The 21,720-nt window shown below is 28.5% G+C and overlaps 8 protein-coding genes across 8 annotated transcripts; 2 read left to right on the top strand and 6 right to left on the bottom strand.

Moving 5' to 3' along the window:
- Nucleotides 1-280: 280 nt before the first annotated feature.
- GO595_000870 (CAMK family protein kinase) lies at nucleotides 281-1,252 on the bottom strand (the record flags this gene model as incomplete). The annotated part of the gene is made up of 1 exon (XM_067922313.1): nucleotides 281-1,252. The coding sequence occupies one exon, from the start codon at nucleotides 1,250-1,252 to the stop codon at nucleotides 281-283; it is 972 nt and encodes a 323-aa protein (XP_067778813.1).
- Nucleotides 1,253-2,182: 930 nt separating this feature from the next.
- Nucleotides 2,183-3,469, bottom strand: GO595_000869 (surfactant B protein; the record flags this gene model as incomplete). The annotated part of the gene is made up of 1 exon (XM_067922302.1): nucleotides 2,183-3,469. One exon carries the CDS (start codon nucleotides 3,467-3,469, stop codon nucleotides 2,183-2,185), a length of 1,287 nt encoding a protein of 428 aa, XP_067778812.1.
- Nucleotides 3,470-4,090: 621 nt separating this feature from the next.
- Nucleotides 4,091-4,435, top strand: GO595_000868 (60S ribosomal protein L24; the record flags this gene model as incomplete). The annotated part of the gene is made up of 1 exon (XM_067922291.1): nucleotides 4,091-4,435. One exon carries the CDS (start codon nucleotides 4,091-4,093, stop codon nucleotides 4,433-4,435), a length of 345 nt encoding a protein of 114 aa, XP_067778811.1.
- A 145-nt stretch (nucleotides 4,436-4,580) lies between these two features.
- On the bottom strand, nucleotides 4,581-6,101 carry GO595_000867 (Nucleolar complex protein 3; the record flags this gene model as incomplete). The annotated part of the gene is made up of 1 exon (XM_067922279.1): nucleotides 4,581-6,101. One exon carries the CDS (start codon nucleotides 6,099-6,101, stop codon nucleotides 4,581-4,583), a length of 1,521 nt encoding a protein of 506 aa, XP_067778810.1.
- Nucleotides 6,102-6,442: 341 nt separating this feature from the next.
- Nucleotides 6,443-7,735, bottom strand: GO595_000866 (uncharacterized protein; the record flags this gene model as incomplete). Its single annotated transcript, XM_067922268.1, has 1 exon — nucleotides 6,443-7,735. One exon carries the CDS (start codon nucleotides 7,733-7,735, stop codon nucleotides 6,443-6,445), a length of 1,293 nt encoding a protein of 430 aa, XP_067778809.1.
- A 3,772-nt stretch (nucleotides 7,736-11,507) lies between these two features.
- Nucleotides 11,508-12,323, top strand: GO595_000865 (uncharacterized protein; the record flags this gene model as incomplete). Its single annotated transcript, XM_067922257.1, has 1 exon — nucleotides 11,508-12,323. The coding sequence occupies one exon, from the start codon at nucleotides 11,508-11,510 to the stop codon at nucleotides 12,321-12,323; it is 816 nt and encodes a 271-aa protein (XP_067778808.1).
- Nucleotides 12,324-18,556: 6,233 nt separating this feature from the next.
- GO595_000864 (coiled-coil domain-containing protein 25) lies at nucleotides 18,557-19,096 on the bottom strand (the record flags this gene model as incomplete). Its single annotated transcript, XM_067922246.1, has 1 exon — nucleotides 18,557-19,096. The coding sequence occupies one exon, from the start codon at nucleotides 19,094-19,096 to the stop codon at nucleotides 18,557-18,559; it is 540 nt and encodes a 179-aa protein (XP_067778807.1).
- A 212-nt stretch (nucleotides 19,097-19,308) lies between these two features.
- On the bottom strand, nucleotides 19,309-19,953 carry GO595_000863 (Bromodomain containing protein; the record flags this gene model as incomplete). The annotated part of the gene is made up of 1 exon (XM_067922235.1): nucleotides 19,309-19,953. One exon carries the CDS (start codon nucleotides 19,951-19,953, stop codon nucleotides 19,309-19,311), a length of 645 nt encoding a protein of 214 aa, XP_067778806.1.
- Nucleotides 19,954-21,720: the final 1,767 nt, after the last annotated feature.

The raw sequence follows: 21,720 nt of genomic DNA, 5'->3' as shown, positions 1-21,720 counted from the left end.
CAATAATTTCATTATGTTTATTTCAAAAAAGCATAATATTTAAAAATATTCTTTAGTAATTTTTAATTTTTTTTAAACAGTGTATGCATTAATGCAAAGTTTATATATAATGGACTTTAAATCCTTAATTGAACATAAATATAAAATTCGATTATAATCGCTGACATTAATTTGGGTTTTCTCTAATTCACATAAAAATATTTTCTCATTGATTCCCTTAAATAAGAAAAAGAATTATCCATTCGTAATTTTTTAATAACATCTTAAATCCTCAATTATTTCATGGTTGTTTCATTTCTTTTTCAGATGACTTCTTTACATCTCCTACAACTGGTGGCAAATTTGGGTGCACTCTATACACCAATCTTTTTCCTGTTTCGCGTACAGTTTTCTTTCCATTATTCTTTTCTTCGGTTAATGTTTTGTCGAATCCATTTTTTTGTGAAGAATGTGAACGACTTAATTCTTTTTCTTCGATTCTAATGTTTGATTTATTTCTTCCGAAGAACATTTCGATGTTCTTTAAACTAATTGGCAATGATCTAGAATATGTTTTATATGACTTATGCCTTGGCGCAGAAGTGATAAATTTATGTTTTAGAGCTTGTTCTATTGTGATGCGAAGTTCAGGATCAGGTTCGAGAAGACAATGTAATAGGTCCTTAGCTTCTTCACTAACATAATAAGGAATAGTGAAATCCGCATTCATTATTTGCTCAATAAGTTGCGCTTGATTTTGTTTAGTCCAGGGAAGAACTCCAGTAAGCATTGCATATGCAACAACACCAACACTCCAAATATCACTTTTACGACCATCATATGTATTACCTCGAATGCATTCAGGTGAAGCATAGCAAATTGATCCACATGGTGTATCAGCTAATCCTTGTGAATTAACAAATCGTGAAAGCCCAAAGTCACTGAACTTAATCTTACCATAAGCATCTATTAGAAGGTTTTCTGGTTTGATGTCACGATGAATTATTCCAAGAGAATGTATATGTTGTAAAGTTTCCAAAATTTGTCGAAGATAGTACTTTGTTTCGAGCTCAGTGAGGCGCTTGTTTTGGATGATATAATCATAAAGTTCACCATTTGGACATAATTCCATTATGAGATAATAATATGTGTCATCTTTGAGTATATCATAGAGCTCTACAACACCTTCATGCTGTACTTTCTGTAAAACTCTAACTTCGTTTTCAAAAAGAGCCTTTTGGGAAGAATTTTCAAAATTGGAAATTTCATACATTTTACAGGCAAAACGATCCTGCGTAAATATGTCCCTTACCTGTTTAACAACTGAATATGCCCCAGTGCCAATCACTCTCTCGACCTGATACCTTCCGCAAATTATGCTGTCCATTTTGTTTTTTCTTTACTTTTCAAGAACGTTCAGAAAACCATTGAAATTCTCCGAATAATTAAAAAGCCAATAATTAAATTGACAACCGTTGGCATGCGGAATTCTATGCAATACACACAATTTTGAATGCGTTATATTTTGATCCCTTTGAAAAATGCTATCACAGGCACCGCAACGCACAGTCCTACAGTTAAAATCAAAAGTTTACAGTAGTTTTCAGAGCACATAGATTTTTGAAGAAATAATTTTCATGTTTGGTCCCATCCTTGGAAAAAGTATAAATCTTTCCAGAAACAAATAATCCCATAATGCCTCGCAAAATGCAGTGTGAATTACAGCCTAATATGAGTTGTTGATTTGTTTAATTTGTTAATCAATAAAATTTCAACTGTTAGCAAAAAGTCTATCAAGTTGCACTACAGGATGTCTTTTCATTATAGTGCTCTTTTTTCATAATGAAGACCAAAAATTGTAGTCAACTCTTTCTGTGAATTCAAATATGCATTTAAGTTATGCATGCTTAAGAATGCAATTCACTGACTGTTTTATGTGTTATTGGTTAATTTCATACATTTAATACGTTTTTAATGGTTAAACTTTTATATAGCATTGAACATGATTTGATTTGTTCTGACTTTCTCCTTACTGTCGTCCAATTCTTTGCATGAATCTGCAAAACTTCTTTCGTTTTTATGTCTTTTGCCATCGCTGCGTAATGCGCTGTACTATAACTTGTAAAACGTTTTCTATTCCACCATTAAAATTTAATTAAACCGATCAAAAATCAAATTGCGAAAAGTCGTTTAGTTAAAATGCTTAGCAAAGGCTAAGCTTCTTGCAGATGTTTGCATTGGAAATTCCAGATCCTACCCAAGAGATGAGTTTTGAAAGATAATTTTCAAATAATGATTCGCAGATAATTTTTTGCTGTTCTGGAAGTTTCTCGCAAATATTGACAACCATGATTGCGATTTTTGATGTAACCTTTGTGACCTTCATGATGGTGGCAATGCTGCTGACAAGTGTTTTGCAGGTTGAGCATGCAACACCGTTATCCAAACCTTCTGGAATTGGAATGTAGTATACTTCGTCGTCATCATCTTCTTCTTCAACTTCAATGTCTAATTCGATATCATTGCCCTTGCAGTAGCCGAGCTTGGAGCATATCTTCGATTGTGAAAGCTTCTGGCCGAGCCATGTCATGATTGGGCCGACAGATAACTTGACAATTGTCTTGCAGAGACCTGCGCCAACGCCACTTGTGATCAAACCGCATGCAGCTGTAGCAGCAGCCTTGACGACGGCTTGGACAATGCTGTTCTTCATCGCAGATGAAACAAAGCCAACAGCCTTCTTGCAGATCGCACAGTTGTCAGCATTGGTAAGACCAATTGGAAGTTCGACTTCAGTAACATAATCATCGTCATCCATGTCTAAGTATAATTCAAGGTATGCGTCATCGTTAGCATTGTCATTTGATTGACATAACTTAAGTTTGTTGCAGATGATGGATGAACTGACTTTTTCACTAAGCCATGAAATAAGTTGTGGTAAGTACTTCTCAACAAGCTTATTGCAGAAGTTGCGTCCAATCTTAGGGAATTTGGCACAAAGTTTTTGGGCAACTTCAACTGCTTTGGTTTGAACTTGGGCATTATCAAGAACTTTAGCAACGGCAGCAACAAGATGCTTGCAGATAGAGCATGCAATACCATTTTCAAGACCTTCAGGAATTTCGATTTCATCATCATCTTCAGAGAGAAGTTCAGCTTCATTTCTTGAAGATCTGCAATATTTAAGTTTATTGCACAGTGTTCGCTTTCCTTTACCTTCGTTAAGAGCCATGATTACATTGTGAACATTTTTGTTAATAATGTCTTTGCAAATATCTTGTACATCATCATCTCTGTATACAGTGCAAGCATTACCTAAAGCCAACATCATGTATGCTTGACTCTTGGTAGTCATGAAAATGGATTTGATCTTTTCAAATACCTCATAGCAGACATTACAGGTTTTATCATCCATGTCATCATCATTGCGCCAAATTATTGGGTTAACAACGAAAGTGCATGTTGTCAAAGCTACAAAAAGAGCAAACATTCCTTTAAGTTTTCGGTTAGTCAATTGACATGTATTCAATTTTTGGCATTTGACACGAATTTGTTCTTGTTAAAAGATTCAACACGCTTTCAAAACATAACATTTATTTTAAAAAGTTTAAGTTGTAAACATTCAAATGATATTTATCGTTGGTCGTACACTTGTTTTAACCCAAGCCTCCAATTGGAGTCTACTATCAAAAAGTTAATAACAAACAAATCAAAAAAAATTGTGCCAGGTGAATTCATTTTTATAGTTTTGTTTGAGAGCACATTCCCTTGTTAAAGTTTCTAAAATTTCATTTTTCATTATTCTCAGATAACACCAAAATATAATAAAATACAACATAAAGACAAAAAAAGGAAATAATTTTTTTTGAATTTCCATTTTCTCTTAATTTCGATATTTTTCAGAATCATCAGATTTTCCTTGAGCCTTAGCATATTGAATATATAGCTCAACTTAAGAAAATGTAACCTAGGTTTGGTCTGTGTTTGAAGAGTCACGACTATTCTGAATATAGTTAACATAAAGCTCACGAAATGTTATCTGAAATTTTCCTTATTTCACCAAAAAGTGCCAGAAAATTGACAAGGTCTATTTGGCCTTCCTTTTTGAGCTATGTCTCACAGAACTGAGATCGATGGATTCTCTGGACATCAATTTCACCCAGGACATGGAATCATATATGTTCGTGAAGATAAACATATGATGGCTTTCGAATCTCCTAAAACTTTCCGCATGTGGGAACGCAAGAGAAATCCAAGAAAGATCAGCTGGACTGAACACTATCGTTTTGATCACAAGAAATCTAACACTGACCAAGTCGAAAAGAAAGGACGTGTTCAAAGATCAAAGAAGATTTCACGTGGGTATGCTGGTGTTTCAGTTGATGCTAATGCTAAAATTGCCACAACAGTTGTTAAGAAGCGTGTTCAACAAGCTAAGAAGGGTGGAAAGAAGTAGATTCAATAAACTAAGTCAGATCTCATTTCAAAAAATACCTTTTTCTCTTGATTTAAAATACTTTTATTAGTTTCTTTCATGAGCAAATGCAAAAAATAAAATGAAATAATTCTTTTGTGGATGTACCAAATTGATATTATTATTTTTATTCGAAATTATATATTTTAAATTGTTTTGGAAGAACGTGATTCTGTGGCATTATTGACATGGCATCAAATATTCTGTATGTGTTATCGTATTTCTCTAAAACATTTCGAGGTCTCCAATCTCTCTTTTCATTTGCAGCTCTAATATCACTTTCTCTGATTGCATTCAAGTCAGTAAGTGTAGCAATTTCGTTTGCAACTGTTCTCAAGAAATCACTTGAGCTTTGACATAACTCAGATAATTCCCAATATTTTGCAGATGTACCATTGCAAAAATCTGGGTCATCTAATGATATATTAAATTCATTTTCTGCTTCAAATTGAAAATCAACGGCTGATGTAAAGCTTGCATCGTTTGTAAACATTTGTCGAATATGACATAAAACCACAGATGCTACATCATGTGATGCATGGAGAGTCATAATCATCAACCTTTTTGCAAATGAAGCTGTTCTGCTCTTATTAATTGCTTCTGATATGATTTCAAACAAAGCAAGTAATTGAAGTAATGCATCTCTATCATCAAGTGCTTCATATGCCCTTTCATAAACTGATGTATAAAAGTCTCTTAAATCAACACTGTATTGTGCTGTATTACATACGCTTATGGCGGTTTGGGCGGCGGTTATGGAGGCTAAAAGTGAAAACCGTTTTTTCTTGAGCGCGTCAATAATGGAAGGAACAATATCAATGTTAATATAATCAACATATCGACGAACTACATGCATTGCATCAAGGAAATGTTGTTCGCTCTTTGTTTCTTTTAAGAACCTAAAAACTGTTCCAAATAAGTGTTCAAGAATTGAAATTTGGTTCTTTTGTTGCTCTGTCTTATTGTCAATAACATCAGCTTCACGAAGCTCTCTTTCAAGATCTTTGTCGTATTTTTTCTTTGGCTTTTCTTCTGATTTTGGTTGAGGTTCATCTTTTTTGAATTTGATACTAAGAAGTGCTTGAAGAAGTTCTGTAGAGATTTGATTTGTTGGTGTAAGGGCGATTTGATTCATAACTTTAAGTGTTTTAGATCCATTTGAATCATCACGAAATATTTCAGCTATCTTTTCGCAAGCAAAATCACGAATTGGTTTTTCTTTGTTGTTAGCAAGGCGAACAATTACTTTTGATAGATGCTCTGCTGTATTAAAACCAGGTTTGGCTTGTAAAAGAGAAGCTAATGCTTTTCCAGAAGCAATTTGAAGTCTTTTTGAACCCTTTCTATTGTTGATTGTTCCCTCGCAAAACTGAATAAATTTTCTTGCAAAATTTAATAATGTTTCTTCTTGAAAACGCCTTGCACGAACTTCTTTGGAAAGATTTTCATTTGCTCCATGTTTTCCAACAGGGTATGAAGGAAGTATATCTATTAAAACTTGCATTACTGAGAGAATTGCAGCCTTTGCAACATCTCTATTTTTGTTTTTACAAAACGAAAATAGCTTATCAAGGTTTTCTTTCGTTTGGAATGATTGCTTTTGAATTAATGAAGTCGAAAGGTCAGCAATTTCATCGTATGCTTCCATTGTTTTAGTGGTCGAACAAAATCAGATTTCAATATTTAACGGCCACCATTAATGACACTTTTCATAAACAATTCAAACTTTGATTGAACCTAAAAAATGAAAAAGCCGAAATTCTGCAAAAGAGAAAATAATTTGGTATCCAAGCAGTAATGACCAAAACAAAAGACCGCACACTTTCTTCAAAAATTTTTGAGTATATTTAAAATAATAATCATATACGTATCTTTCATAAAAAACTCGACGTATTTATAAATATTTTACTAAGTTAGGCACTAATTATGAACATTTTCACATCCATCGCCATTTAAACAAAGTTTTTAATTAGAAGTTATTTACAAATATTAAATATTTCTTTGGAACTTCGAACATCCACAATTACCGACTTCATATTTTTGCTCATTCTTTATGATGTCGATCAAGTATCTTATCTCTTTATTTGTTTCCACACTTCCCTCTTCGTATGTATCTATTCTCCACACTTGTTCATCATAATTTTTAATACCAAATTCGGATGCGTCTGCATTCGACACGAAGAATACGTATTCTTTTCCGATTGTTTTTCTAATTATTTTTTCTTTCACATCGGCGACTTGTGATTCCCAATCATCGCCATCATATCCCAATATATCGAATGTATTTGATAATCCGAAAGCATCGAATTCTTCAATACTTCCATCTTCGATATACACATGATACAACAAAAGTTTAGAACGTCGTCCGCCTGCATTTATCATACATCTTGGACAACTTAATGTTTCACTATTAATTACACACCCACAATCAGTATGAACTATAACTGAACGAAGTTTTAGATCAGTTATTATACCTTTGATTAATCCGCTCGTAAAGTTTAATAAGGAATGAATAGAAATGGGTGTAATAATCATAGAATTCATAAATCCTCTGATTATATTTAAGTTAAATAATGTCGAATTTTCATAAAATAAATACATCCCATCACTATCAATCACTAAATGAAATAGCCAAACAAAATGCCCTTCGCGAATAGATGATAATTGCTTTTTAATATTAAATGGGACTGTCTTTTCAAATATAACTGTCTTACGTTGATTTCCTTTCGTAATAAGATCAAATTGACACCCAGTCCATTCCGTTTTATGAACAGAATGTGCAATGGATTCAATAATACCATAAAATGAAATATCATGGGAATCTTCATATTCACTTTGGGAAAGTATTGGTAATCGTAATATAATGGAAGAAGAACTGAATTCAATTTGTTTGGGTTCATCGGTGATTAACGGTTTCCATATCAAAATGAGGTCGTTTACTTCAAGCAAACGAAGATAGTCAATTTCGTCTTGAGACAAAACAAGTTCTATCGGTTCTATCGTGCTGTCATCTTGAACTAAAAAACCATGTTCTGTTTTGCTATATATTTGAACTAATAAAGAATCTGGTGCGTTTCTGGAATGGGTCCATTGGAGAACATTGAGAACTTTGTGTTCATTAACCCATCTAAAATCTTCTTCATCATTTTCCATCTCAATAAGAATGGAACGCTTTGGAAGCATGACATCATTGATAAAGTGGGATGAAATCATTCGTAACTTTCTGTTTTGTTTGAGAATTGGTGTGTCAATAAATTGGGAAAGAGAATCATGAAACCACATAAAAAACGTGCTTGTTGAATAAGGAACCTTTAATGACAGTACAGGATTTGATGGGTTACCGAAATAATCAAGTGATTGAACTGTACATAAAATTAAGTCTCCTTCTTTTGGTAAAGATATCTCATGATGTAGACTCCGCCAATTTGTAATAATTGTATCAATGATAAAAGCTGGTGTAAGATTTTCTTTAATGTTTGAAAAAAGAAGTAATAATTGCTCAGCAGCCCAATTTGGAGTGGGGCGATCAATTGATCTTGGGCTGCACGGTGGATTTAAAAATTTGTCAATTCTTTCTATTAAATATAATATATATTTTTCGTAGTCAACAAGGGGACGAAACAAAATCTGGAGGACGTTAAAAATGCGTGAAAATATTTTTTGTCATAGTATGAAATAATAAACGATTTAGTCATTAAAACATAGCATTTTAAATGCATATAACAAACAGACAGATGGTATATATAAATATTCATTTTTTGTTAAACAACTTGAACTAATTCCTTTATTTTAAAATACTAATATTAGTCCGATTTGATTAACTTATGTTCAATAGATAACTTGCTGTCGCAAAATAACTTGTTTTTATATTAAAATAATACAATTTTCATTGCACTAAATAAGACATTATGCAGTGCCAAATTATCGGAATACAACGATGAATAATTTATAAATTGAATCAAGTAAACAATTGAATCTCATAATCATTCAATTACACATGGAATCACTTGTCTCACTCGAAAAAATAATATTTAATTTAACAAAAGAAAACATTGAGTTATCAGTGAAGGAAACAATAAAATTATACGATTCAAATTTTCCATATTCATTTAATTTAATTATAGGTCATTTGGTTTACTTTAAATTTGTATCTAAAAATGATGGAGTTGATATATACTTAGATTATTTGAAATCAGTTCAAATAAAAGAAGAAGAAATAAATAAAAGTAATCATAAAATCATTAAAATTTTTACTAAATTATTATTTAAAACTCATTCACAAGAATCATATTATTTAATAGAAAAAATGATCGAAAAAAATTTAGTTGATAAAACAGTTACTAAAACCATTGCTTCAAAATATTTTGCACATTATAAGCCAGAAGAAGAAAGCAAGAAAAGAGCATATGTTAAACCTTTTGAAAAATCTTTTATATTAAATTATAAAAAACTTTCAAGGAATGATTATGAACTTCATAAGCAATTAATCAAAGAAGGAGTAAATCCCAATTTTATTGCGAAAATAATTCGAAACGATGAAGTTGAGAAACTTCAAGAAATATCATCGCAAACAAAATTTGATTTTAATCAAGCAATTAAACCATCACTATATGAAAAATGTGATTTTATCAATAGTGATGAAGTTCCATTAATTGATTATGCAGCATTTTTTGGTTCAATTAAATGTTTTAAATATTTACTTTTGAATGGTTCTAACATAAAGAACACCTTTAAATATGCTATTGTGGGTGGAAATATCGAAATAATTCATTTATGTGAACAAAATCAATCATCATTCAACGGAGCATATGATACAGCAATTAAATTTCACCGAAATGATGTATTTAAATATATTTATGAAAATAAAATTGAAAAAATCAATAATTTAGAAGAATTAGGAACCAAATGTGTTTTTTATTATAACTTTGAAATTTTAACATATTTAATTAAAGATGGAATGAAAATTAGTGAAAAAATTATCAATTTTTCTGCAAGTTTAGGTAATTTATATCTTATTAAGTATTTTTTCCAAATTGATAAAAAATCAGAGAAAATTTTAAATTGTTCTTCGTGTTCAGGAAATTTTGAACTTGTTAAATTTATATTAGAACAAAAAGGAATTGATATTAATGCAGAAGATATTTAATCTTTTTATTTTATATTTGTTATATTAACTTTGTATTTCAAAATAAAATTTGAAAATTATTTAAATTATTTGATACAGCACTTATGACTGCATCTTATAATGGTCACATAGAAATTATTAAATTACTTGTTGAAAAAGGATGTGATATTAATTCCAAAAATATTTATTAATTTTATTAAGAGTTAATTCTAAAAATTTGAAATTTTTAAATCATGTTTGGAAATTATTTAATATATTATATACACCTCTTTTGATTGCATCTGCATATGGTAATATAAAAATGGCTAAATATCTTTTAGAACAAGACGGAATTGATATTAATTCCAAAGATACTCATTTTTTATCTTTAGAATTTATTTTAATAATTTAGAGTATTTAATACAGCACTTATTTGGGCATCTTCTAAAGGCCACATAAACATGGTTAAATTACTTCTTGAGCAAAAAGGAATTGATCTTAATGCTCAAAATATTTATTTGTTTTATATAAAATTTATTTTAATAATTTTATGTTTCATAATAATTTTTGGAAAATATTTTGACAAGTATGGACTGCACTTACATATGCATGTAAATATGGCTATACAGAAATAGTTAAATTATTTCTTGTCCAAGAAGGAATTGACATTAATGCAAAAGATATTTATTTGCTTAAGAAATTTATTTTAATCATTTGATATTTCAAAATAAAATTTGGGAATTATTTAAATTTTTTTTGGACAGCACTTATTCAAGCATCTTATTATAATAAAATAGAAATTGTTAAATTACTTCTTGATCAAAAAGGAATTGATCTTAATGCTCGGAATATTGATACGTTTTATTTGAATTTTATTTTAATAATTTGATATTTCAAAATAAAATTTGGAAATTATTTAAATTACTTAAAACAGCACTTATATATGCATCTATAGAGGGGCACACAGAAATTGTTATATTACTTCTTGAACAAGAAGGAATTGATATTAATGCTAAAGATAAAATTTATTTTAATAATTTGATATTTCAAAATAATATTTGAAAATTATTTAAATTATTTAAAACAGCACTTATAATATCATCGGAAAAAGGTCATACAGAAATTGTTAAATTACTTCTTGAAAAAGAAGGAATTGATATTAATGCTAAAAATATTTATTTGTTTTATTTAGAATTTATTTTAATAATTTTTTATTTCAAAATAATATTTGGAATTTTTTTGAATTATCTCAAACAGCACTTATTTGTGCATCTAATAATGGTCATAGGGAAATTGTTAAATTGCTTGAATTTGCTTCCGAGGAATTTAATACAATTTTTTCTATGTAAAAGATTTCACATTTATTCAAATTTTTTTCTGTCGCATTTGATCGTTTTGCATGCTCAATATTATTTGATTTCAAAGTTAAGCCTATTAACGCATAATAAGAAAAATCACAACAATTAATCTTACAAAATACAACTGCAAATGTGTTAATTTACTTATATGTAATTCCAATGTAATCTAGAAAATTAATTACTTTCATCCTTCTGTATTCCTTCAGTTGTCACCATGACATAATTTTTTATAATCATGGGATTTAACTATAGTACAATATCGACATTAAATTTGTACATGGAAAATTCTTAAATGAAATTATTAACTTCACAAATTATTGTTTAAATGTTCCTTTAAATTATTTTCGTTTGTATTTTTATAAAAGTTCTTATATTTTCTTTTTCGTTCTTCAGGTTCATAGTTATAGTTTTTAACAACAAAGGCATTGTTCCTCCGAAAATGTATTTATAACTTAAAAACCATATAGAACAGTCACTTCATTTTTTAAATATCAAAATGTTTTATATATTTTTCCGATGTATTCAAGGGTTTAATAATTTTGCTTACTTTGAATTTCATACAAATAATATTAGCGAAGGGGAAAATTTATTTATGTTACAACTATTCAGGAGAAAATCAAGCACTCAGGTGGATAAAAGTACATATTCTCTTTATTGTAAAGAAGAGAAGCCAGGAAATTTTTCATGTGTATGTAAAAAGATAGAAGATTCTTCTCAAATGGACAATAACGAAGATGATATAAAAGACGAAGAAAAATTTAAAATTTTAAAGAAATTGGGTAAAGGAGGTCGTCCATCAAAAAAGCCTACTAAACCAAAAACAAAAACAAAGACAAAAACAAAACAACCACCAACACCAAAGCCTCCTAAAACAAAAACAAAACCTGCTCCTATAACCAAAACAAAGCCTCCTATAACAAAGCCACGGCCAACTAATACGAAAAAGCCAACAAAAACAATTACTAAAACAAAAAAGCCAACAAAAACAGATCACTTTCCATCTCTTCCTCCAGGATTTTCAATAAGTTGGCCAGTTTTTCCTGGTGAAGAAACGCCATATTCTGATGATCCACAAGATTATCCTGAAGATTATTCAGAAGATTACCCTGAAGATTACACAGAGGACAATCCAGAAGATTATCCAGATAAACCAGATAAACCAGATAAACCAGATGATCCTGGTGATGGTCCAGGAGTTGATCCAAGTGATCCACATCATTCACGAAGACCTACAAGGCCAAGAACAAAAACAACAAATGCTGAACACTCAAAGGAAAAGAATTTATTAAAAAATAAGTATTTTTGGATTATCGGATCAGTAGTAACGGGTGTTATTGCATTGATAAGTATGATCGTGGGATATGCCTTATGCTGCAGAAATTCAAATGTTGATGTAAATTCATTATGATGTAAGAAGTTAATGATTAAAAAGCATGATCATATTTTCATTATTATATACAATTATACTAATTAATAATGTGTATAATTCGAATTATTGAAGAATGTGTTATAACACTTTTTTTAATTAGTTTAAATTAAAGATCCGGATTAAATTGAACTCATAATGAAAAAAAGAAAAAATGTGAAAGTGTTTTTAGTAATGTGATTATTAATTGGAATTTAAAACTTTCCCAATTCTAATTTAATAATTTCTAATTAATTCAACTATATCTTTATAACCTTTATCAGAAGCTAAATCAAGTGCTGTTTTGAAAAACCCCAAAAAACTCCAAAAATTTATTTGAAATTTGAAGAAATTAAAATAATCTTTGAATGAAAAAAACAAAAATTTTTGATATTTTTATCAGCTCCCTTATCAAGCAGCATTTGAACAATGTCAATATTATGACTTATCATAAGAACTGTAAGTAATATTTAAAACAAATTCCAAATCTTAATACAAAACAACAAGTTATTGAATAAAACATCATACAAAACATGTTAATATTTTCACAATTTAAATTATAATTTCCTTGTTGAAGAAGTAAATTCGTTATTTTTACATTATCACAACGAACTGCATTAAAAAGTGCATTTTCATTAAAATTAAACTAAAGTCATTTGAATATAATAATAATAAACATCTTTAGCATACATATCAACTCCTTTTTGTTGAAGTATTAAATTCACCATATCAATGTTATCTGTTTTGACTGCATAGATAAGTGCTGTTCTAAATTATTTAATTAAATTTTAAACATTACTTTGAAATATAAAATAATTTTAATAAATTTCATACAAAAAATTAAAGCTCTTTTATCATTAATATCAATTGATATATCTTTTCTTTGAAGAAATAATTTAACTACTTCGATTTTATTTTCTGCAACTGCATCTAAAAATGCAGTTATTAATAATTTGAATAAATACCAAATATTATTTTGAAATAAAAAAACATTAAAAGAAACAGGAAATTCATTAATTAAATATCTTTTGCTTTATAATTAATTTCTTTATAATCAAGAAGCATTTAAACAATATTTACATGACCAAAGTGAGATGCAATCATTAATGGTGTTCAAGATAATTTGAATAAACATTTTTTATTATATTTAAACTAGATAATTTTATAAGAAATACCAAACAAAGTATAGAAATTTTTATATTAACATCAATTCCTTTATGTTCCAGAAGCAATTTAGTGGTTGTTTGATAACCTTTTTGGACTGCTTTATGAAGTGCTGTTTCAAATAATTTTAATAATTCTCAAATTTTATGCTTTAACAATATAAATTTATGATTAACACTATATAAAAGAAAATAATATATTTAGCATTAACATCAATTCCTTTTTGTTCAAGAAGTAATTTAACTACTTCATGATAACCACCTATGGCAGCAGCAATGAGTGGTGTTTGAAATAATTTATATAATTTTGAAGAAATATTCTTTGGAAACATCAAATTTTGTGAATAAATTTTATACAAAGCAAATAAATACTTTTGACATTGATATTAATACCTTTTTGTTCAAGAAGTGATTTTACAGACTGAAGAAATCCTTTGGAAGAAGCAGTCCAAAGTGGGGTACAAGAAGATTTAAATAAATTCCGAATATTTGATTGGAATTCAATGAAATAAACATTAAATAAAATAAAATTATATCTTTATTATAATATTAACATCAATACTATACTGATCAAGAAGTAATCTTAGGATATCTTTATTATAATGGTTTATAGCATTTAATAATGAAGCACAAAATAATTTAAATAATTTCCAAAAATTGCTTTGAAATTTCAAATTATTAAAATAAATATCAAACAAAACTAAGAAATATCTTTAGCATTTAGGTCAATTTCTTCATATGTAAGAACATATCTTACAAGTTCAACATTTTTAGATTGTGAAGCATAAGGTAAAATTGAACAGATCCAAAAAAGGCGGAATAATTAATAAGTGAAACATCTTTCTCATTAACAATACTACATCTTTCATAAAGAGATGGAATAATCTTTTGATTAAAATTAAAATTAGTTTGCGATGATATTTGTTGGAATTTTTCGATATCATCATTTCGAAGAGCTATAGCTATTTCTGATGGATTAACACCATCATGAACAAGTTTCTTTTGAAGTTCCCAATTGACTTTCTTTTAGTGTATCAAATGATTTAAAGAATTGATCATAAAAAGGAACATCTTTGGTACATTTCTTAACATCTGCTTCCGTTTTATAATGTGAAAAATATAAAGTTTTTAAGTGTAAAACTCTTTGTGGCTTAATATAATCACTTTCAATTAACATTTCTAGAAAATATTTCGCTTCTTTTTTTCCAGAATTGATCAAAAGAAATTGCACAAACCGGTCCATCATTTTCAGATCTTCACTAATTTTTTCATCAAGATTTGTTATTAAGCTAAAATACAATTTGAAATTATTCCCATGATTTGAAAGAAAACACTTGAAAATCAATTGCAAAATAACATTCGACCATGTGTAACTGAAGGTGGGATCAAAAGTAGATAAAATCGTGCATAGAGTTTCTTCAAAATTTTCATCCTTTAAATTAAAAAGTAAATTTTGAAGATAGACTAGGATTTGAATGGTTTCTTGATTTGTGGATGTTGGTAACCTTGGTTTTGAGCTATCATCATGTTGTGATGGAGTACTCTCTTCGTTTCCCATTAAGAGCGATATGTCAGAATTCTAGCGGTTTATTATGAAAATTTGTATAGGGTGATCATGAACACACATTCAAAATACTTTAACCGATAACATTCACTTTTGCAACGTTAAGCTCCATAAAATGAACGTTCATATGTGTATTGAAATTTGACTTTTTAACTGAGATCGTGTCCAGAAGAAATGTGAAATGAAGATCCAATTTTTGAATAAATAAAACAAAAACTTGGTCCACTTTGTCATTTAAAATGTCTCATACTTTATCACCCAACAAAATACCAAAAGGTATACAAGAAATTTTATCAAATTCATTAATTATTGAACGTATAATCTTTAACTTAAATGAAGATAATATAATGACCTCAGTTGAATCATTAATGAATTTTTATGATGTCAATTTACAATATTCTTTTAATTTAAATATATCTCAATTAATATATTCCGCATTTTTATCACAGAAAAAGGATTTTAATATTTATTTACAATTGTAAATTTATGCAGTTGGTTGAAAAGAATGAAGAAATCACAATTTCAGATTATAATATAATAAATATATTTATATCTCATATTCTTGAAGCTAAAAGAAGACTTGTCAAGAATCATATTATATCTTAGCCAAACTATTGGAACAAGATTACATTAAGCCAAAACAATTACCTCATTCATTATATTTTGGCCAATATTTTATCAAAAAAGAAATTATATACTCTAAATTTTATGACTTTTTCCAATACAATAATGAAGAACTATCTAAAAACGACTGGGCACTTCATAAGAAGTTAACATCAGAAGGAGTCAATCCGAATGAAATTGCAAAAATACTTCGAAATGATGACATTGAAAAACTCCAAGAAATTACGTCAAAAAATAATTTTGACTTTAACAAAAGAATCAAGCCATCTATATATGAACGATGTTCATTTGTTAATGAAGAAGACGTTACTATGATTGATTATTCAGCATTTTTTGGATCAATTAAATGTTTTAAATATTTGTTAATTAATGGCGCAAGTGCCAATAATACAGGTAAGTTTGCTATAGCTGGAGGAAACTTAGAGATAATTCATTTATGTGAACAAAATAATTCATCTTTCTTTAACGCATATGAAATCGCTATCCATTTCCATCAGAATGACATCTTTAAATATTTTTATGAAAACAATATAGAAAAAATTGATGATTTAATACATTTAGGGAATATGTGTTTACGTTATTTTAATTATGAAATCTTTTCTTTTCTAATCGATGATGGAATGAAATTTGAAGCCTCTTTTATGAATGAATTAAATGAAACTGAAAATGGTTTAATTTTAATTCCATATATCGAACAGAATAAAGTTATTGCGAATATGTTCTTGATGAATGGTAACATTGAGATAATAAAATCTGTATTGAAACAACAAAAGATTGATATTAATACGAAAAATATTTCTTTTGTTTTATTTAAAGTTTATTTTAATGTTTTGATATTTTTTGATAATATTTGGAATTTGTTTATATGTTTGCAAACAGCTCTAATAAAGGCTTCGAGATATGGCAAAAATGAAATTGTTAAATTACTTTTTGGGCAAAAAGGTCTTGATATTAATGTCGTTGACGTGTGTTTGAAATATTTAATGTTTACTTGGATAATCTGATATTTATTTGTAATGTTTGGAATTTATTCTGTTTGTTTAAAACTGCTTTGATGTATTCTGCTGAAAATGGTTATGTAGATATAGTTAAATTACTTCTTAATCAAAGAGGTATTAATATAAACACTAAAGATAAAATATTTTGTTTATTTAATTTCATTTTTTGATATAATGTTTGGAATTGGTGAAAATCATTTTGGACTGCACTTATTTGGGCCTGTTGGTATTGTCAAACAGAAACAATTAAATTACTTCTTGAACAAAGAGGTATTGATGTGAATGCAAAAGGTATTTCTTTATTATATTTAAAATTTGTTTTAATAGTTTGATGTTTTTTTGTTGCATTTGGAAATTATTAAATATATTTAATACAGCACTTATGAAAGTTGCTGAAAATGGTAATGTTGAAGTATTTAAATTACTTCTTGAACAAGATAAAATTGATGTGAATATTAAAAATATTTTTTTTGTTATATTTAAAATTTGTTTTAATAAATTTATATTTCAGAAAAATATTTGGAAATTATTTGAATTATTTAAAACTGCAATTATGTTCGCATCTCAAAATGGAAACACAGAAATGGTTCAATTACTTCTCGAACATAATGATATTGAAATAAATGCCAAAGATATTTATTTACAAAAGATAAAATTTGTTTTAATAATTTTATGCTTTGATATAATATTCGGAACTTATTAAAATTTCTTATGACAGCACTCACTTATGCACTCAAAAGTGGTCACGAAGATATATTGAAACTACTTGAAAGTATTAGTGATAATAATATTAAAGCAAATGTTTATTTTATTAATTTGGTGTATCAACTCAAACAAAAACTAATAAATTATCAAATGAATCACAATGTAACCACAGTTGAATAATTAAGCGATTTTTTTTAAGTAAAAAAGGAATCCTTACAATTGTAATGTAATTTAATATTTGATTTTTGTATCATACAAAAAACTTCTTTTTCTAGTATCAGCATTAGTGCATATTTCAATTTTGAATTAAACAAAAAACTTTTTTAAATAATATTAAATCAAATGAAAAGAATAATTGAATAAATTTGCATTTAGCCAAAAGTATTCACTTATTTTGCAAATGAAATAAAACTTATTTTGCTAATTTCATATTAAAATGTTTCTTTGCATTGAGGGCATTTCCTCAAACGTAGAATTGGTTCCAAACAACTTTCATGTGCCAAGTGACCGCAAGGAAGAGATGTGTAGGTATGCTTTTCTCCAAACTTCAATCTCTTTCGGCAGTATGGACATGATATTTCTTCTATATATTCATGAGCTGTGATTGGCCTCGACTCAAACACCAAAAAAGCGGTTTGATTTCCTCTATTTGTACTATGGGATTCTGTATGTTCTCTGGGTGGATCTTGATGGATTTGAGAAGAGTCATTTTGGTGTCGCTGATTTGAAGATTCTTGATCATTTGTGTAAATGTAAGCCCTACATGTTGGGCAGAGATCATGTCCAGCTAGCCATGGTGCTAAACAATTTTCGTGGAATAAATGGCCACATGGAAGTAATGTATATTCAACTCCATATTCAAATCGCTCTTGGCAAATAACGCATTCCATTTTTTCTATAAATTCATGTGATGTAATCTTTCGAGTATCAAATGCTTTAATGGATTTTTTTTTTGGCTCCATTGTAAAAAATGCCAACAAAAAAATGAAAAATAAATAATGAAGAGAAGCATAAAATTAGTCTTAATATCAATGGTGTGTTCACATTTTATATTAAGGAAATCAAAGAAAAAAATTAATTATTAATGTATATTTAAATTTAAACATTTATCAAATCAAAATTTTAAAAATTACTTGGAACAAAGCAAAAAATTATATATATTGTAAAAGAAATCAATTTATTTTACATAAAGTCATCTTCCAAATTTGTACTGAACTCTGCTTTAGGCACATTGTCCATGAAATTTCCTGTTTTCTTTTCTGGCTTCGAAGCAGGCTCATCCCAATCATCTTCATCGCCCCAGTCATCAAACGATTTTTGTTGTGAATTTTTTTTGTTTGACTTTTGTTTGTTTTTAATTATGTCATCGAGCTCACGTTCCATGCTTAGAACGTCTGTGTGATCTTTAGCCTTTTCCAAAGTCTTTAATATTTGGTTATCTTTTCTAACGCCATGAACAGTAGAAACCTTTGCACCAGGCTTAAATGTAACAGTGCCTACTTTGAAGCTTTTGCTTTTGGTAAGATTTGAACAAGAAGTATAAATTACATCAACAGAAGGTCGTTTGACGCCTTCAATTGAACCATTTTTCACAATCTGCGAACACACTTGAATGAGGTTTGGCGGGGGTACTGTTTCTCCTTCATTAAGTCTTAAATATGCATGAGGTGAAGATAAATCATCAACATGAAACCATAAAACTTCTGTTTGGAGTTCCTTCATATACCTTTGGGAGTACTTGATTAAATCATCATTTTCGAATTTGTCATCTCCAACAAATAGCAAATGGTTATCAATTATGTACACTATCACCATTTGTCACTTTTCTATCGGACCACAAAATACGTTTAAACTTAACGGAAATTTTCTAAAAATTCGAATTTTATCTATAAGAGATATTTTATTATAAAAACAAAAAGTCACAAACATACATATCAACTTTGCATAGAGTCCCAACTTGGTGGCTTTAACCAATCAGCTATCTTTGCCTCATATTTATCTTGTATTTGTTGTAGCTCAGGTGGTAGCATTGGCCTGGGTGCAATGTACATAGAGTTATTACCGCTTTTCGAACAATAGTCAACATATGATTTTAACTGGTCCCAATTTACATTTTCACTTTTTATTTTGTTTATGCTAAGCTCAAATGGAAGTAAATCTGTCGTGTATGGTTTCCCAGAGATTATTTCAATGATCCCAATTAATGCAGGCCCTGATCGAATGTTGTTGCGGATTTTGATGATTAATTCATTAACTTCAGTATCTGTTACTTGTCTACTTTTACCATGCAAATCTTTGCGTTTGGTAAGTTTGTTGTTTTCGTTGCTTTGTCTATGGAGCTCTCGAAATTTGTTAAGTTTGGCTTCGGCTTCTCTGTTAATAGCGTTTTCGTTGATCTTAAAGCTTTCAAATGGATTAGTGGTTGGGTCTGTTTCTAGTTTTTCTAAAATATCATATACAAATTCTGACAATTTAAGTGCTTCTTTTCGTATTGGATCACTTTGACTGATCCCATTGTTTAGCATCTTTTTAACATCTGAGATAAAATCATTAAAGTTAGGATAGTTGATACGACGCATCTGAAATAGATCTATAAATTCTTTGCTAGCTGATGGGTTTCCGACTGTGCGTAAAAAATAGCTTTCATTTGTTTTTGTGATCATTATGCTTATAAATGTATGAATAAGATCTTTAAAATGAGATATAGTCTTTAGCTTCGGAAAGTTATCTGGAATTTTTTTTTGTGCTAGGGTGTGTGAAGTCTTGAAGTTGATTTTTGTAGAAATAGAATTTGTTGAATAAGGATAAAACGTTATGTTCATTTTAAAATTTTTTTAAATATATATTTAAGAGTTGCTTTGACTTGAGATTATAGTTATACTTATGATTATAAATTTTTCAAAAATGCATCAGGGACTCTAGCTCACCTGGGAGAGCACACGACTGAAGATCGTGAGGTACGTGGTTCGAGTCCGCGGAGTCCCATTTTTTTACTTTTTAATTTCTCAATCGAACAGAAAAATTATTCTAGAGTAAAATAGGCTAAATCATATAAATTAAAGAATATTTTTTTTAAAAAAAATCAATTTTATAAATTTTACTTACAAAACAAACAGAAATTGAGTTGTTAATTAAGATTATTAGTTAGTGATTTTAATGACGCAATTGAATTTTTTACATTTTTGATTTCATCCAATAAACAGCTTATAGCTATTTGGAACTCAGGTTTGATCTTTTTTGATGAATTGATTTTAGATTTATTATATTCATGAATTTGTTTCTTTTTTAGATATAAACTTTTTAATATTTTTATATCTTTTTGATTTTTTTCATGTTCACTTTCCATTTCATTTGTAATTTTAGTCATTTCTTTAATTTCATTTTCAAGAATTTGAATTTTTTCATTTGAAATTCGTAATTTGTTTTCTAAATTTTTTTCATATTTTGTTAATTCTTTCTCTGTTACATTTTTGTCTTCAACAGTTTTTCGTAAGCGAAAATTAAATATTTTAATTTGATTAAACTCTTTTTTATTTTGAGATTTTTCTTCTTCTTTATTATATTCTTCATTCTCAGTTGCTTTTGTAGTAGTTTGAAGAATACTTTTTCGTAAATTTATTTTTTTAAAAACTTCGTTAATTTTCTTGTTAATATTTTCTTCGTTTTGATTAATTAAATTTGATTTTATTTCTTCTTCTTTGGGTGAAGAATCAGACGAATAATTATTTTCATTAGGAAATTGATTTGAATTATCAAATGTTTCATTTATTTCTTGTTCTTTTACACTTTCATATGAATATTCATTAATTTCAGGTGTTATATAATTTTGTGTAATTATAGTTTCTTCTTCTTTAGGAATAACAAATATATCATTTTTATATGTGTTGAAATGTATGTCCTTATTATTCATAAGAGTTGAAACTGCATTTATTAAACTTGCATTTTGACTGAATCGTGAATTTTGAGAAAAATGGCATGCCCAAATTGTATTAACATCATCAAAACTATCAGAAATTAGTCTTAAAACTAATGATTTGTTGATGCATCGTTGAAATATTTCATCATCCATTTTTAGAAGGTGATTTAATACGAAAATTAGTTGATAATTGGGCGGAAGACCATTCATTGATGGTGTTGGTATATAACCATCAACATTTGGAATGATAACCCATTCAAAGAAAGGATCATTTCCAATTCGAAGAACAAATGGAAAACTTGAAAATTTACGAAGCCTTTCTAAACCACATTCAACAAGATCATGCATTTCAGAAATATGATATGTTTCAATCATCTCAAATTTTTTCTGGCTTTGTTGGAGTGATAAATAATCAATAACATAATCTTTT

The sequence above is a fragment of the Histomonas meleagridis genome (genome assembly GCF_020186115.1).
Source record: "Histomonas meleagridis strain 2922-C6/04-10x chromosome Unknown contig_118, whole genome shotgun sequence".
Lineage (NCBI taxonomy): Eukaryota > Parabasalia > Tritrichomonadida > Dientamoebidae > Histomonas > Histomonas meleagridis.
This window is presented reverse-complemented; position numbering and strand designations above follow the sequence as displayed.